Source organism: Equus asinus, chromosome 25 (assembly GCF_041296235.1).
Source record: "Equus asinus isolate D_3611 breed Donkey chromosome 25, EquAss-T2T_v2, whole genome shotgun sequence".
In the NCBI taxonomy this organism is placed as follows: Eukaryota; Metazoa; Chordata; class Mammalia; order Perissodactyla; family Equidae; genus Equus; species Equus asinus.
This window is the reverse complement of record NC_091814.1, coordinates 20277752-20292217: the sequence shown is the minus strand read 5'-3', so window position 1 is coordinate 20292217 and position 14466 is coordinate 20277752. Positions and strand designations below refer to the sequence as shown.

The following is a 14466-nucleotide window of genomic DNA, read 5'->3' as shown; positions in this document are numbered from 1 at the left end:
GGGAATTGCACCTGAGGCCCCGCCCGTCGGGGAGCAAGTCTGGAGGAGGGGAACAGCCGACTCCAGACCCTGCTGCTTGGGAAGGGGCGCCAGGGTTGGGGTCCGAGTTCTCTTTGGAGCGCCGGTTCTTTGGTCGGAAGGTAGTGCCTAAGAATGGCCTCTGTGGAATGTGTGTGGGTATGTGCACGTGTCTATGTGTGTGTGTGGGGGGGGGGGCAGCATGGGCCATGACTGCCTGCAGTGCCCTTCCGTGCCACCTTACCCGGTCAGCCCTTCCTCCCCAGGCCCCCTCATCCGTCTATCCCTAAACGCTTCAACACTTGACAGTGTGTCTGGGGCTCACAATACCCACTGTCTGCACAGCCACTCACACAGGGCCGGTCGACCAAAGCTGGACACTCAAGGCACTGAAAGTGGAAGAGGGAATCTGATTGGTCCAAGGGGAAAAAAAAGACACGTAACAAACCAAAACCTGTCTCAAGAGAACATCTCCCATGCCCCCTGGAAGGTGGCCTCTCTAACCAGCTGGTGGACCCTGGGGTAGGACAGCAGAGTCTGAGAGCCAGGCCCCTCCTCAAGCCTCTCAGAGCCCATCCAGTGACAGGTCTCCCTACCTTAATGTTTAAAAATGGATTCAAAGTGCTTGGGGATGGAAAGTGTAATGGAAGGTGTTAGCAATCTGGTGGAGAACAGGTGCCTCCCTTTCCTTTCCACTGGGACTTGTATTTGGGTGAGGGGATCTCTACAGGTTTTTTGGGGGTTTTTTTGTTTTTTCCAAATGAGGTTTTCATTGTTTTTTGTTGTCTTTGAAAAATAGCTTATAGCACCCCCCACCCTCACCCCACCACTCCCCAGGCAGGCTCAAGAGTTAAAGCCAGGAAGTGGGACAGACTGGGGAGAGAAGGGGGCTTGGGTGGGCTCCCTCTAATGTGGGTTCTGGAAACTGCTATGTAGCACACAGTTGTCTTGCTGGTGAATCAGGATATGGTGCCTGACCTTTCCTTTTTCCACCAGGATCCCCTGACTTATCTGGCTGGCCCAGCGTAGAGGGGCCGGAAAGGGGGTTATGCTCCTGCGCATCCATGGATCCCTCCGCAGGCTGACAGACAGGTGTCCATAGCCGGCAGCCAGGATGACTGGCATTTTAATCCCAGCTGAATAAGGGCTGGATTTGAACTCAGTGCCAGGGCTATTCTGTAGACAGAGCTAAGATAAATCCAAGGTCCCTTCTGCAGTGCCGAGGAGGAAGAGATGCACCCCGGGCATGGATGCAGACGACAGAGGGACTGGCCAGGCTGTCTTGTTTCCACCTGTCTGCGCCAGAGCCACCCACCCCCACACTTCATGTCCCCTGGCCAAAGCCTGCTCATCCCCACTGACACCCCCCGCACCCCCACCCCGTCCACTTATGGGAGACCAGAGGGGTGGGATAGAAAGGGAATGCTAAAAGTGCCCCCTCTGCTCTCCGCAACCTTCACTTTCCCTGTCCCCATACTGGGGCCAGGCGAGAGCGCAGGTCAGAAGAGACACGTCCTCCCGAAGAAGAGGGAAGGGCAGGCCCAGGAGGCTGGGGCGTGCACTGAGCACCATCCTCGGGACGGGGTGTTTCCGGGAGACCTGCTCCCCACCCGCCACGGCGGGAGGAGGAAGGCTGGTCCGGGACGGGAGCAACGAGCAATGCCCCTGAATATCAGGGAACAGCTGTGAGAGCCTTCTCCTCTGCCCCGCAGAGATGCCCCAGCCAGGCTCTGGCCCCTACACGTGAGTCTGCATGCGCTGCTGGAACCGCTGGCCGTAGTCCGAGTGCTGGGAGGTGTAGGAGAACCGAGTGGCAGTGGCGTACTTGCCAATGGGGTCATACGCCTCATACGGGGTCCGCTCCAGGCCAGAGGGCGGGGCCTGGGGGTAGCCCAGTCGGTAGGTGGGGTACCCTGCTGCCCCGGGGAAGGGATGGGAATTGAACTTCTCATAGTTCTCGTAGGACAGCTGGCTGGTTGTGTCGGTACCAGCTGGGGCAGCAGGGCCTGGGGGTGTGGGCTCAGGGCCGTAGTCGGAGGCCGGGGCCCGGCTGTAGGTGTTGAGCTGGGCGTAGCCGCTGGAGTGGGAGAGACGGGAAGAGGGGCGGCCGTCGAAGCGGGCAGGGCCGGGGGCACGGTAGTCAGTATAGAGCACTGCCCTGGAAGACGGACGGTCTTCGTGGGCACGCACGTTGTAGTAGCCATTGGTGGGGTCCTGGGGGGCAATGAGAGAAGAGGATGGAGGAGGGACCTCCCTCTTGGGGGAGGGGCGTCAAGTCTCGCATGGCCCTCTGAGCCTCCTCCACTTGCTCTGCCCTGTGTTCTCAGCCAGTACCTCTCCACCTCCTCTGTTCCTTCAATAAACCTCCTGACCGTTCCTCCCCACGCCTGCCCTCACCTCCACCCTGAGGCCCTCGGAGCCCCACGTGCCCACCCAGCCCTCTGCCCTGGCCCCTCCCCCTTTCCCACCTTCATCTCATACTCCTCCCGGGTGTCGATGGTGTCGCAGCGCAGGTCCTGCTTCAGGTCCACATCATCCTTAAAGGACTGCAGAGCAGCAGGAATGGGGCATCAGGAGACAGAGGCCCTGTTCTTGGCCCCTTTGCCCACCCCATCTGCTCACCCAGAGGCCACCTGCTAAAGGGAAGGGTCTGGGGTCACCGGCAGGCTTGAGTTCTGTGTCCTCTCCCAGCAGAGGCTCTGGGATGTGGCAGAAAGAGGCCAGAGACCCGGGTAGCACCAATTTTGTCATTAACACGCGTGACCTTGGGCATGTCGCTGCCCCTCTCTGGGACTGTTTCCTCATCTGAGCAATGAGGCAGTTGGACCAGAAAACTTCCAGGGTTTCCAATCTGACACTCTGTGGGGGAAGGACAGGAAGCCTATGGGGGCCCCACCTGCCTATCCTCTGCTGGAGGGAAATTAGCCTGGGGAGCGTGTGTGCACACTCACATGTGTGCCAGTTTGTGCGTGAGCATGTGCATATGCATGTGTGTGCATGTGCATGTATGTATGTGTGAGAGCATGAGCACGTGTGTGCGTGTGTGGCAGGACCAAGGTACTGACTGAGGGAGGTGAGAGTGACAGTGGCTATTACAGTGCTGGGGTGGGCGGGTCCCAAGAGTGTGAACGGGGGAGTGGGCCGGGGAGGAGCAGGACCCTCACCGAGTAGATGGCCTTCATGACCCGGGTCGCTGTGGAGACACTGGCGGTATCATCGTCCCGGTCAGAATGCATCGTGAGTGGCTCACGGTTCACTGTCTCCACCTTGATGTCCAGCTTCCTCAGGGTCACATCCTTGCGACCTGGGATGGGGGAGGCAGCCTGGATGCTTTCTGCCAGCCTCTGCAGTAGCTACTTCTGGACCCACCTATGCTGGGGAACGAAAGTCCAATCCCCTCGCTCCTCCTGGCACTGGCTGCTGGGGGCCCTGGAGGGACAGGAGGGGCCATACTCACTGCCTTTGCGGCGCCGGTAGAGGAAGAACACCAAGGCGATGAAGAAGAAGGTGAGCAGGATGCCTGCGCCGATGGTGGCCCCGGCGATGATGCCCACGGGCAACACCTCTTCAGATGAGGCAAGAAAAAGAGGAGGGTAAGCATGGAGTCACACGGGCCAGCCACAGCTTTACTGGCACCCCTGGATTGTGTACAGAGTTAGGTTTCAACTGAGCTTGTGGACAGTGTTCGGTTTAAGGAAGGGTGGGATTGAGAGGAAGGTCTGCATTGTGTTTGGGTTTTGGCCTGAGCTTCAGCTTGATCAGAGTTGGGGTCATGATCACATCTCATCCCTGCAGCTGGGGCACCAACTTCACCCTGGCCTGGATGGTCCATGTGACCCTCTCCTGCCACCCACCTGTCTGTTGGGCTTGGTCTCTCCTTGCTGGGCTGGGCCCTTGGTTGATGTCAACTGTCTCCACATTCTCCGATCTGCCATCTGTGTTCCGATCTCTTTCACCACCTCCCCCATCCACACCACCGTGATGGCCCCATCTGCACCTACCCTCCCAGGCTCAAACAGTCCTCCTTGGTTCCCCCTGTGCCCCAGAGCTGAGAAGGACCTGGCAGCCCTGCCTCCAGCTTTCTCTCCCTTCCTGCAGTCCTGGATGGATCCCATCTGCATAAGACTCCTCCCCTCCGGAAAGCCTTCCCTGCTGGGTCCTGTGTCCTCTGATCCTCCCACCAGCCCCTTGCTGGCACCCTCAGCTAAGACAGAACTGATGGACCCCCAGTTATTTTTCCCCATCTCTCATGTCAAAGGGCTGGTTCTTAAAAAAAAACAACAAAAAAAAGAAGCCGTCTTTCTCTCATCAGACCTGGGAGCTTCCAAAAGTCACAGCTAATGCCTCTTTCATCGTGCTAGAAGTGCCTGAAGAGAGGGAATGTGTCTTTCCTATCAGGCTAAGGATTCCTGAAGGGGTGGGGAACCAAGATTTACTGGTCACCTATTCTATGTCAGTATTTTATAAATACTCTCTCATTTAATCCTCACACCATCCCGGTAAGGTAGGGTGTGTTACTCCCTTCCACAGATCATTTGATTTTTCTCCATCTGAAGTCATTTGCTGCCACTCTCTAAGTTCCCCCACTAAACTGAGAGTTCCTTGAGGCCAGGGACTGTGTCTTGTTCACATCTGGCCCTACAGCCCCTACTGCAGGGCCTAGTACACAGCAGATGCCCAATAAATGTTTAAAGAAGCGAGTGGATTTCCCCAGGTTCTGGTGGGAAGGCCCAACAAAGAGCTGTCTCCTTCTGAGCCCTGTCCCAGGAGAGAAGAGGAGGCAGAATCCCCGGGCTGCCCTGCCGGTCACCTCGCTCTTCTAGCTGGATGATGGCCGTGCCCGGCCCGAAGCTGTTCCAAGCAGTGCAGTTGTAGTGGGTCTGAAAGTCGGCCTCCATGACGTTGTTGATGGTGAGCGTGGACAGCACCCCACTGCCCGAGTTGGTCCTCTCGACTGTATAGCGTTCCAGGGTCCCCACCTCCAGGAAGTTCTCTTTCCATGCCCATGCCTGGGGTGGGGAGGGCAGGAGGAGGTAAGGAAGGGGCAGGTGGCAGGAACACCTGACCTACCCTCAAAGCATGCTCACCCCATGTGTCCTGGGTACCCCTGGGCCCAGCCCAGCACTCACTCTGTAACAAACCTAAGTCGCACCTCCTGCCTCATACCTTGGCAACGAGTCTCTAGTCTAGGAGAAGCAGGGTCTTCCATACATGACTGAGACTTATGCCAGGGACATGCAGATATGCCTAGGGATATCTTTAAAATGTAGATTCTTGGGGCTTATCTCCTAAAAATGACTCTCCAGGGAAGAGGTCCAGGAATCTCTATTTTTATAATGATCTCATGTGATATGGGTGCAGCTGATCCAATGAGCTGACACTTGGGAACCCCTGATGTCAGAGAAAAAGTCCTGGATGGGGAGGCAAGAACACTGGGCTCTGGGCCTGGCTCTCCGCTTGAGTCCCTGTGTGGCCTCCCTTCCCCTCTCTGGGCCTCAGTTTCCTCATCTGTAAATGAGAGGCCGATTCTCTTCCAGCTCTGACAGTGTGAGATTCTAACTAAACATAACTCAATCTTCAACCTTACCTTTAGCCAACTGATAGCCGACCCTACATGAACCCACCTGGCTGGCTCTGGAGCCCCATCCACAGACTCTTACAGTGGGTGGGAGTTATCATCGGAGAGGGGGATCCCCAGGCTCCTCCACCCCTGACCTCCCAGCCGGGGCATGCCCCCTTCATGACCCCTCCCTCAGAGTGGAGCCCAAGGGAGCCGGAGCAGCTGACAACTGGCTCCTTTCCAGGGATCAATCCTCCTAGATCTGCAAGGAAAGCCCCCGGGAGCCGAGCCGCCTGCTGCCCGGGCGGCCGTGGTAATGAAGTGTCCCTGGGCAGCCCTGGAGTTAGCCAAATGGTCATTAAATGTGATGAGGGGTTTGACGGTTAATGGTCACGGAAGGAATTAATGGCTCATGGTGTGGGGGAGAGGAGGAAGGAGGGAGGAGAGTGGCGAGGGGGCTGGTAGAAAGAAGAAAGCAGGAGAAGGGAGAGGAGTGCGCAGGGTGGAAGGAGAAGGATGGGGCAGGGTTCAGGAGAAGAGGGGAGGGGGGGACCAAGGAAAAGATCAGGAGGCTGAGGAAAGGGCAGGAGAGAGGGAGAAGAGAGAGCAAGAGTGGTGGACGAGGGGAACTAATGATGAATGGAGCAAGTGGCTCCCACAGGCCCTTCACACCTGTTGCTACAGTTACTTCTCCCGGCAACCCTGTTAGGGAGGGAAACTGCCCCCATTTTATGGATGACGAAACTGAGGTTCAAAACACTAAGTAAGTTCCTCAAGGTCACAAACAAGTAAGAGAGGAGGTGGCATTTGAGTGGGGAAAGGGACAGAGGGACAGAGTCAGAGGATTAGAAGTATAGAAAAGGCGTGGGGAAGTGGAAGGAGCAAAGGCAGATGAACAGGAGGAGAGAGCCAGAGCAGACAGACAGGGGGCAGCGGTCCTCAGATCCCCCCCGCCAGTCCCAGCACTCACAATGCGGTCCGGGGGTGGCGTGCTCCCGATGAAACACTCCACCTTGCCTCCATCACCCCTAACAGCGTACTGCACCGCCTCGCTGGAGATAATGGGGGGCCCTGCAAGCAAGAAGATGCAGTCAGGGCCAGCTGGAACCTACAGCATCTGTGCACCCAGCCCCCCAACTCAGGCCACTCACCATTTACATAAAGTGGCACCTCCCGCTCAGCCACTCCGATCCGAGGCACGATGGCCCGGCAGGTGTAGGTGCCGGCATCTGCCTGGGTCACCGACTTCAACAGCAGCTGGTTGCTGTTACTCAGGACCTGGGCAGAGAGAGCAGCCTCGGGTGGGGAGCCAGGAGGCCTGGGCCCCTAGGTCCGTGTGGGCCCCCGCATTGGAGGCATTGGAAAGAAAGCAGGAAGGGCCACAAGTGAATTCCCAGAAGGGAAATAGGATCCCTAGTCCTTCTGGTCCATCCCCTGACTCTAAACAGGCTGACATTTAAACACACCATCTCTGCAAAAGCGGAGCCCGGCGAGGGCAGGTGAGGCTGCAGTAATTTCACAGAGGATGCAGCCTCGTGGGTAATCTGTTCTAGTGCTTTTCTTGCAAAACAAAGTAGGAAGTTTCACTCTGAAATCCCTCTTCCTGCAGTTTTGGCCCAAAGTGTCTAATGTAGGTCTCTGTAGAGCTGCAGAATTCAACCCTCTCTTCTCCAGTGAATCATCCCAGCTTCCCCACCTTCCTAGGCAGCATTCATTCACCAGATCCCTTTCCACTGCAGCAGCTCCACTCAGGCGTCTTCCTTCCTCCCACACACAGGTCAGCGTGTCCCTCCCGCTGCCACTGAACCAGCCCACTGTCCTGCGAGGAGTGTGGAGGTTGATTACGAGCACTGTCTTTCTCCTCCAAATCCCAAGACCCTGGAAATATCCCAGGTTCCACTTGAAAAATAATGTGCTTATTTGCTGCCCCACCCCCGACCCCCACGATGCTCCTTCCAGCATTCAAGATAGGCAGCAAGCATCTTACCATGTTTGAGTCCTTTTTGGTCCAGGTGAGGGTGAGGGGGGGATTCCCAACCCAGACACAGGTGAGGGTCACATCAGAGCCAATGTCTGTGGTCGTGGGTTTAGGGTCAACTACGATCCGGGGGGCAACTGAGGTAGAAAGGAGCAGCTCGTTAGGGTCTCGGTCTCATTGGGGGTCAGCTCTGGTCAGTCTTCCCTTCCTTCTCCTGCCCTGCTGCCTCCCCATGTCTATCCCCTGTCTCCTCAGCCTCATGGAGCCTCCCCCCACTCCACTCCAGGCCCTTCAAAGGCCCCCAATCTCTGTCCCTGTCCCCACCCTTGCAGCTACTCACAGTGGACATTGACTAGAGTACTGACGTTGGTGCTGCCCACTTTGTTGTGAACCTCACAGGACACAGGCTCCGTAAAGAAGGAGTAATCAACATTTGTCTCATAGCGACTCTCGTGGGCATCTTCAATCAAGAAGCCCCCCTTGGCCCACCTGGGGGAGGAGGCACCAAAGCGAGGGGTCAGGGCCTGGCCCCTCTCACCCGTGTCCGATGGCACTGCCCTCCCCAGCACCCCACTCCTGGCCTCAGGGGCCTCTCCACTCTCCCTCCCCAGACAGCTCCCAGCCCCACCCCTCGCACCTGTAGCCCAGGATCTCAGGGTTGGCTGTGGCCTGGCACGTAAAGACGACACGCTCGCCCTCCTGCACTGTCTGTGGCTCAATGGACAGGGTCACTGTAGGAGGGTCTGCAAAGCAGGGGACAGGAAGTCACTGTCTTTTCTGTCCCCAGCACATACGCTCAGACCTCACCACTGTGCAGTGATCTGGGAATTTGAGTTTGCAGTGTACCAGCTCCAGCAAATAAGCTGTGTTGCTCACCTTTATGCCACGGAGCCTCTAGCAGGCCGGCTGGGGAGACCACCAAGGATGACGCCAAATGGACACATTGGTCAGTGGATGTAATGACCCACTGTGGCCACTAGGCGTCAGTGTGGGCTCACTTGGCCAGCTAGAGGGATGGGGGTGGGGCATCTCTTCAACTGCTGCCCACACTCCCACCTTTCCCTGGGCAGAGGGGATTGACTGAGCACCTACCCGGGAGCCTACTCCGTGCTAGATGCTCTTACACTCTCATTTAATGTTGGCAACCCTGAGAAGCAGGTACAGGTCCACAGTCCCTTATCTGAAATCCTTGGGATTAGACGTGTTTCAGAATTTGGCATTTTTCATATTTTAGAGAGGTAATGGGATGCATAGACCATTTACTATGTAAGACTCCCAGCAGGGTCTGGGCAACACCCCACAGTCAGACACATTAACACGTCTGCAGTGAAACAGATGACTATTCAGATTAAGTGGGTTAAATAAAATACTACGAAGGGCCCACAGTTCAGGTTTTGCCACCAAACCACTCTTGGCTTGGAATTTTGCATTAAGGATTGTAGACCTGTATTTTATTCTCTGCAAGTATACAGAATTAGAAATTGAAGCTCAGAGATTAAATCATGGCCCAAAGTCAGACGCTGGCTTAGACCCGGGAACTGCCTGCCTCACATCCGATGCCTCTTCTACCAGCCCTCAGTGTCCACGGTCAAACCACAGACTCCAATGTGAGCATCCCTCTGGGGCCCCTGGAGGATTCTTCCGTGCTTCTCCAAGGGTGCCCACATGTGCTTCCCCACCTCATCCCTCCACCCTGCTCCTCCCCAGGACCCTACTCACGGTGCACATCAAGCTCGATGGAAGTCTCCTTGCCACCGGGGATGGCCTCATTCACACTGCGACAGGTGAAGACTCGCCCGATGTCCAGGTCGGTGGGGTTAATGAGCAGCTGGCTGATGGTAGTCTCCCGCTTCCCATCCTTCAGCAGCTCCTGGGGTGGGACAAGGTGGGAGACATGGTCAAGCTAAAAGCCCCCTCCTCTGTTCTCAAGATGACCCCACTCAGAGCTGGGCTTGCGCTGGAGAGGCACTTCAGCCTGAAGCTCAGCCTCCTCCCCCAGCCCCAACCTCTTCCCCAAGTTTGGCTTTGTTTTCTTTAATTAATAGTTATTTTTTAGAGAAGTTTTAAGTTTATGGAAAAATTAAACAGAAAATACAGAGTTCCCGTATACCCTCCTTCCCGACCCCACAGTTTCCCTTGTTATTTTATTTTATTTTTTTTTTTTAGGAAGATTAGCCCTGAGCTCACATCCGTGCCCATCTTTTTCTACTTTCTATGTGGGATGCCTACCACAGCATGGCTTGCCAAGCAGTGCCATGTCCGCACTCGGGATCTGAACCGGCGAACCCTGGGCCGCCGAAGCAGAATGTGTGCACTTAACCGCTGCACCACCGGGCCAGCCCTCCCTTGTTATTGTTAACATGATGTATTAGCATCATACGTATGTTGCAGCTGATGAACCAATACAAAGACATCATTACTAAGGAAGTCCATAGTTTACACTGGTGTTCACTCTTTGTGTTGTACAGTTTTCCCCAGGATCTTGAGCATCATTCCTGGAATTCTCTGAGTCCAACTCAAGTCCCTCCTCTTCTGGAAAGTCTTCTTTGGCCACCCCAGCCCTCAGGACTCTCCCAGCCTGAACTCGTGCGCTTGTAGTCTGTCTGTCCCGCACTCTGCTCTAGGCACAGCCAGCCATGCCTCTCAGGCACTGGGTGATTTCAGTGCTGGGTCTCTCCTGCCAGACCATAAACCCCTTAAGGGCAGGGAAGGGCCTCACAGGCGCAGTCTCACACTGGCTCAGTGGTATCCAACTTGAGGCCCTGAATACGGTCATAGGATGCCTTGGGCTGTTTTCCATATTGCAAATTGCCTAGGGGTTACCATACTATTAGCCATAGTTAGGTCCCGCGGTTTGACAGCAATACTCGCATCTTTGCTGGACCAGAACAGGACCAGCCCAGTGCAATAACACCAGCGTCCTCGTGCTGCTTTGAAGCTCCATCGTCTTTAATGAACATAAGAAGGGGAGTGGAGGACAAGTGGCCAGTAACAAATAAGCTTGTTTGGCTGCCAAAATATTTCAAAACATGTAGCCCCAGAGGAAAAAAATAACACAGTTCATGGTAGTGAAAAGGTTAAGTACCTCTAAGGCCAGATTCTCATCTGTCAAACGGTGAAACTAAGGCCAAGAGAAGTGAATTGTCCAAGGTCATACAGATGGTCAAGGGTTGAGCTAATCCAGGTCCTCCCTGGGGCCGTGCTCCGAGGCACACAGGTAAGCAGTCTCTCCCTGCAGGTGAGCAGGTCTCTCAAAGCACCAAGCAAAGGGCTGAGGACACAAATATGCTTGCCTACAGCTGGCAGAAGGAACCTCATACAGGAGGTATGGATTCTAATTCCAGCTCCACTGTCAACTTTACCATGTGCTCCTGGGCAAGTCACCTGATGTCTTTCTCTGCCGTAAATCCCTCATCTATAAAGTGTACACAGTAATCCTTGCCTCTTCAACCTCTTAGTTGTGCCGACTGGGAAAATGTGCCAACTAGAGGTTGAGGGAGGGAGGTTGAGGTACTCCACAGAGAGACAGCACAGTCGGACCCAGGTACAAACCCCAGCTCTGCTGCATGCCAGCTGTGTGACCTTGGGCAAGTCACTCAACCTCTCTGACCATCAGTTCCCTCTTTGTGAGTTGGAAATAACATCTAATTTATGGACCTCCTGTGAGGACTAAGAGAGATGATCCATAAAGAGTTTAGCATGCACCAGTGTTTGGCACACATTAGGTGTTTCATCGATGTAGCTATTATTACTATTAATTCTGAGTCTCTGCTCAGCTACTGAATGGCATCATGAACCTGAGGATTCACTTCTCTTCTCTGGGCCTCCATTTTCCCAACTGTATGGGACCAGATGACTTCTAAGGCCCCTTCTCACATCTGTGTCTCCCTGAGTCTGTGGTCAGACCCACGTGGGAAAGGAAAGGTGACCTGAGAAGAGGCCCAAGAGGAGCTGGGGGAGCAGACGGGGTCTCACCGTGCTGGCCACAGCGCCTTCCTGCTGCGTCCCATCCCTGAACCAGATGATGGTGGCGGCAGGCTTGGCGTTGAAGGCTCGGCACGTGAGGTTGTGGGGGGTGCCTGCCTGTAGCAGAAGCACAGGACCTCCATCAATCCTGGTGTCCTCCGGGGGGACTGTGGGGAGAGCAGAGCAAAGTCAGTCCAGGGTGCGGCCAGCACCACCCTGATGACCAAAACCCCTGCCCCTAGAGGCATTTCTCCCTCTGCACCTCCACCCCTTGGCGGGGTGGTGCCTCCCTTACCTGCTAACTTACAGTCACTGTACCTGTGCTCCCACAGTGGCTTCACCTACGGCCCTCAGCTCACCCAGCTTTCCCAGACCCCCATCAGTTATCCTTTCCCAGCCTGTACCAATTCTGGTTCTATACGGCCTGCCATTGCTCAAACCTACACACTATGGATGAGGGGAGTGGCCTCAAGTTAGGGAAGAACTAGGCTATCATGGGGTTTGAGTACAGCTCATACCTTGGGGGGCCTGGCATGGAAAGGTGGCTACCTCCCCAGAGCTTCTTCCATCCATTCGCTCCTCTCTGCTCCTCCGCCCTGGAGCAGCCAGATGAGCCCGCCTATGACAGCAACCTCCCAAATGGACTCCCTGCCTCCAGTGCCTCCGACCCCAGCACATCCATCACTGCTGGCAGGTTATTTTCTCTATAGAGCAGCTAAGACTGTGCCACTTCCCAATTCAAACACCTTCAGTGGCTACCAACTGCCGTGGGCACGAGTTCCAAGCACCTCAGCCTGCTCCTGAGGCCGAGTCCTGCACTTTCTCACCTCCTCGCCTTTGCTTCCCCTGTTCTCTCCCTCACAGTGTCTGCTGAAGTGCTACCCAGCCTGTTCACCGCCCAGTCACTGCACAAGGCCTTCCGTGCCACGTGCCCCCCAACCACTACCTCGGTGGTCCCCAGCCAGTCACTCAAAGCTCTCAGCACCATCGGCCTTGTGTTTGGGTTACTTCTGATTATCCACGCCCCCTTCCACCCAAAACAGCTATCCCCGGAAAAGCAAGGACCCTGTCTCCCTAATATTTACACAGTCTCCAGCGCTGGGAATGCGGCCAGAGTAGGCTCTTGATAAATGCTTAGGGAAGTGAATCAATGAGATGTCTGACACTAGGAAACGGGGGTCCTCTTCCTGTCCTGTCCCCATGGGCTTCTAAATGCTCAGGTGACCTGGACTGGAAGTTCCCTGGGTACAGGGGCTGCCTCTTCTTTTCCTTTTTTTTTTTTTTTTTGAGGAAGATTAGCCCTGGGCTAACTGCTGCCAATCCTCCTCTTTTTGCTGAGGAAGACTGGCTCTGAGCTAACATCCGTGCCCACCTTCCTCCACTTTATATGTGGGACGCCTAGCACAGCATGGCTTGCTAAGCAGTGCCACGTCCGCACCCAGGATCCGAACCGGTGAACCCCCGCCCGCTGAAGAGGAACGTGGGAACTTACTCCCTGCGCCACTGGGCCGGCCCCCTCTTATTTTCTCTTAAAGCCCCAAAGTCTAGCCCAGATCTTGGTTCATGGCAGGCCTTCAGGGATATCAGCTGAATTAAAGAATAAGTGATTGAGGAGATAAAGGCAGAAGAATTTTGATTATAATCTTCCTGGTCCACCTAGTGGTCATCAGGCCAGAAATGAGAAGGATTTCATTTGTTTTTTGCTGGGAAAGACCAGGAAGACTCAGAGGGGGCTCTCAGAGGGAGCCCTTGAGAGTAGCCTGGGAGGCCCGTAAGTCCAGTGGTGGGCAGGGCTGTCCTGGAGTTTATGCCGTGATGGTCTCCATGCTGGGGTTTCCAGTAGAAAGGAACCACTAGCAGCCCGACCCAGCATTCTGCTCACCTTGTGCACACAGAGGTAGCATGGGAAAAGAGTGGAATTTCGCATCAGGCTGCCCTGGTTTTAAATCTTGGCATCTTTATTTTCCTGTCCTGTGATCTTGAGTGTGCCCCTCAAGTCACTGAGTCCCAGTTTCTTCAAGAGGGACATAACAATGCCTACCCACGGGGCCCTCGTGAAGGTCAGGTGAGGCATCGTGTATGGACCGTTATGTGCAGGGCACATGTGATATCTGGAATGTGTTCGCTTTGCTGCCCAGATGAGAGCCTGGAGCGCCTCCACCTCCTGGCTGGAGAACTGCCCACTGAATCCCTGACTCCTCCTCTTTGCTTGCTGGTGTACCTGGTTCTGATGCCGGATGGGGACAGATTGGGAAATGGGGTGGGAAGCAGTGAAAGGTGGAGAGAAATGGATAAAAAGCTGCCATTCAGGGTCCCCTGGTCTAGTTGTGCCTTGCTGCCACACCCCGGGAGGAAGGTCCTGGATAAGCAGAGGCCCTGCACTTCTCCAGGGGGGAGAGACCATACCCAGATGTGAGTCGTCCCTCCTGTGGGGACGATCTCTCCTCTTGTCAGCTCTCCCTTCCTTGTAAGTCTCGCCCTTTTCCTTGTTCAGGAAAAGACCGTCCATCTGTCACCTCTGTCACTAGCCCAGCTTTCTCTTTGTAGCTGGGGCAAAGGGAAATAAGGCTGTTGAGGTATCTGCTCAGCCATCAGTTAGAGGGCATGTGTCCATGTGTATGTTTGTTTATGAACAAACTTTTATAATTTGTGATGTGAATTTGCATTATCAGCATGTACCTGTGTCTGGGGCCTCAGTTTCCTTGTTTGTAAAACTGCAAAAAGAACATTGACATCTATTCCCCAGGATTGTTATTATGAAGGCAAAATGAGATCAAGGATGTGACGCCAACTGTGAACGGTAAGGTGATAGACGATATTTCCACCACTCATTGCATGCTTACCGTGCGTCAGCTAACGTGCCCCATGCGTATGATTTCACTTAATCCTTACTACAAAGTGTATTTCATTACTCCTTTCATGGTAAATACCATCAATCCCAAAT

The 14466-nt window shown here is 54.8% G+C and overlaps 1 protein-coding gene across 5 annotated transcripts in view; it reads right to left on the bottom strand.

Moving 5' to 3' along the window:
- Nucleotides 1–415: 415 nt before the first annotated feature.
- The window catches only part of KIRREL1 (kirre like nephrin family adhesion molecule 1), a 99466-nt gene continuing 85415 nt past the window's right edge, over nt 416–14466 (bottom strand). For 3 of the 5 annotated variants that reach the window (XM_044757586.2, XM_070497077.1, XM_014836875.3), the window contains exons 4-15: nt 11532–11689; nt 9276–9426; nt 8194–8299; nt 7897–8045; nt 7566–7693; nt 6730–6856; nt 6549–6649; nt 4829–5027; nt 3476–3583; nt 3183–3322; nt 2487–2564; nt 416–2232 (exon numbers count right to left, since the gene is read on the bottom strand). In XM_044757586.2, the coding sequence (XP_044613521.1) occupies nt 1756–2232; nt 2487–2564; nt 3183–3322; nt 3476–3583; nt 4829–5027; nt 6549–6649; nt 6730–6856; nt 7566–7693; nt 7897–8045; nt 8194–8299; nt 9276–9426; nt 11532–11689 (1922 nt within the window). In that variant the 3' untranslated portion in view covers nt 416–1755. Of the gene's footprint in view, nt 2233–2486; nt 2565–3182; nt 3323–3475; nt 3584–4828; nt 5028–6548; nt 6650–6729; nt 6905–7565; nt 7694–7896; nt 8046–8193; nt 8300–9275; nt 9427–11531; nt 11690–14466 lie in introns of all 5 variants that reach the window. The other 2 variants (XM_014836876.3, XM_014836874.3) reach the window with 1 other exon arrangement.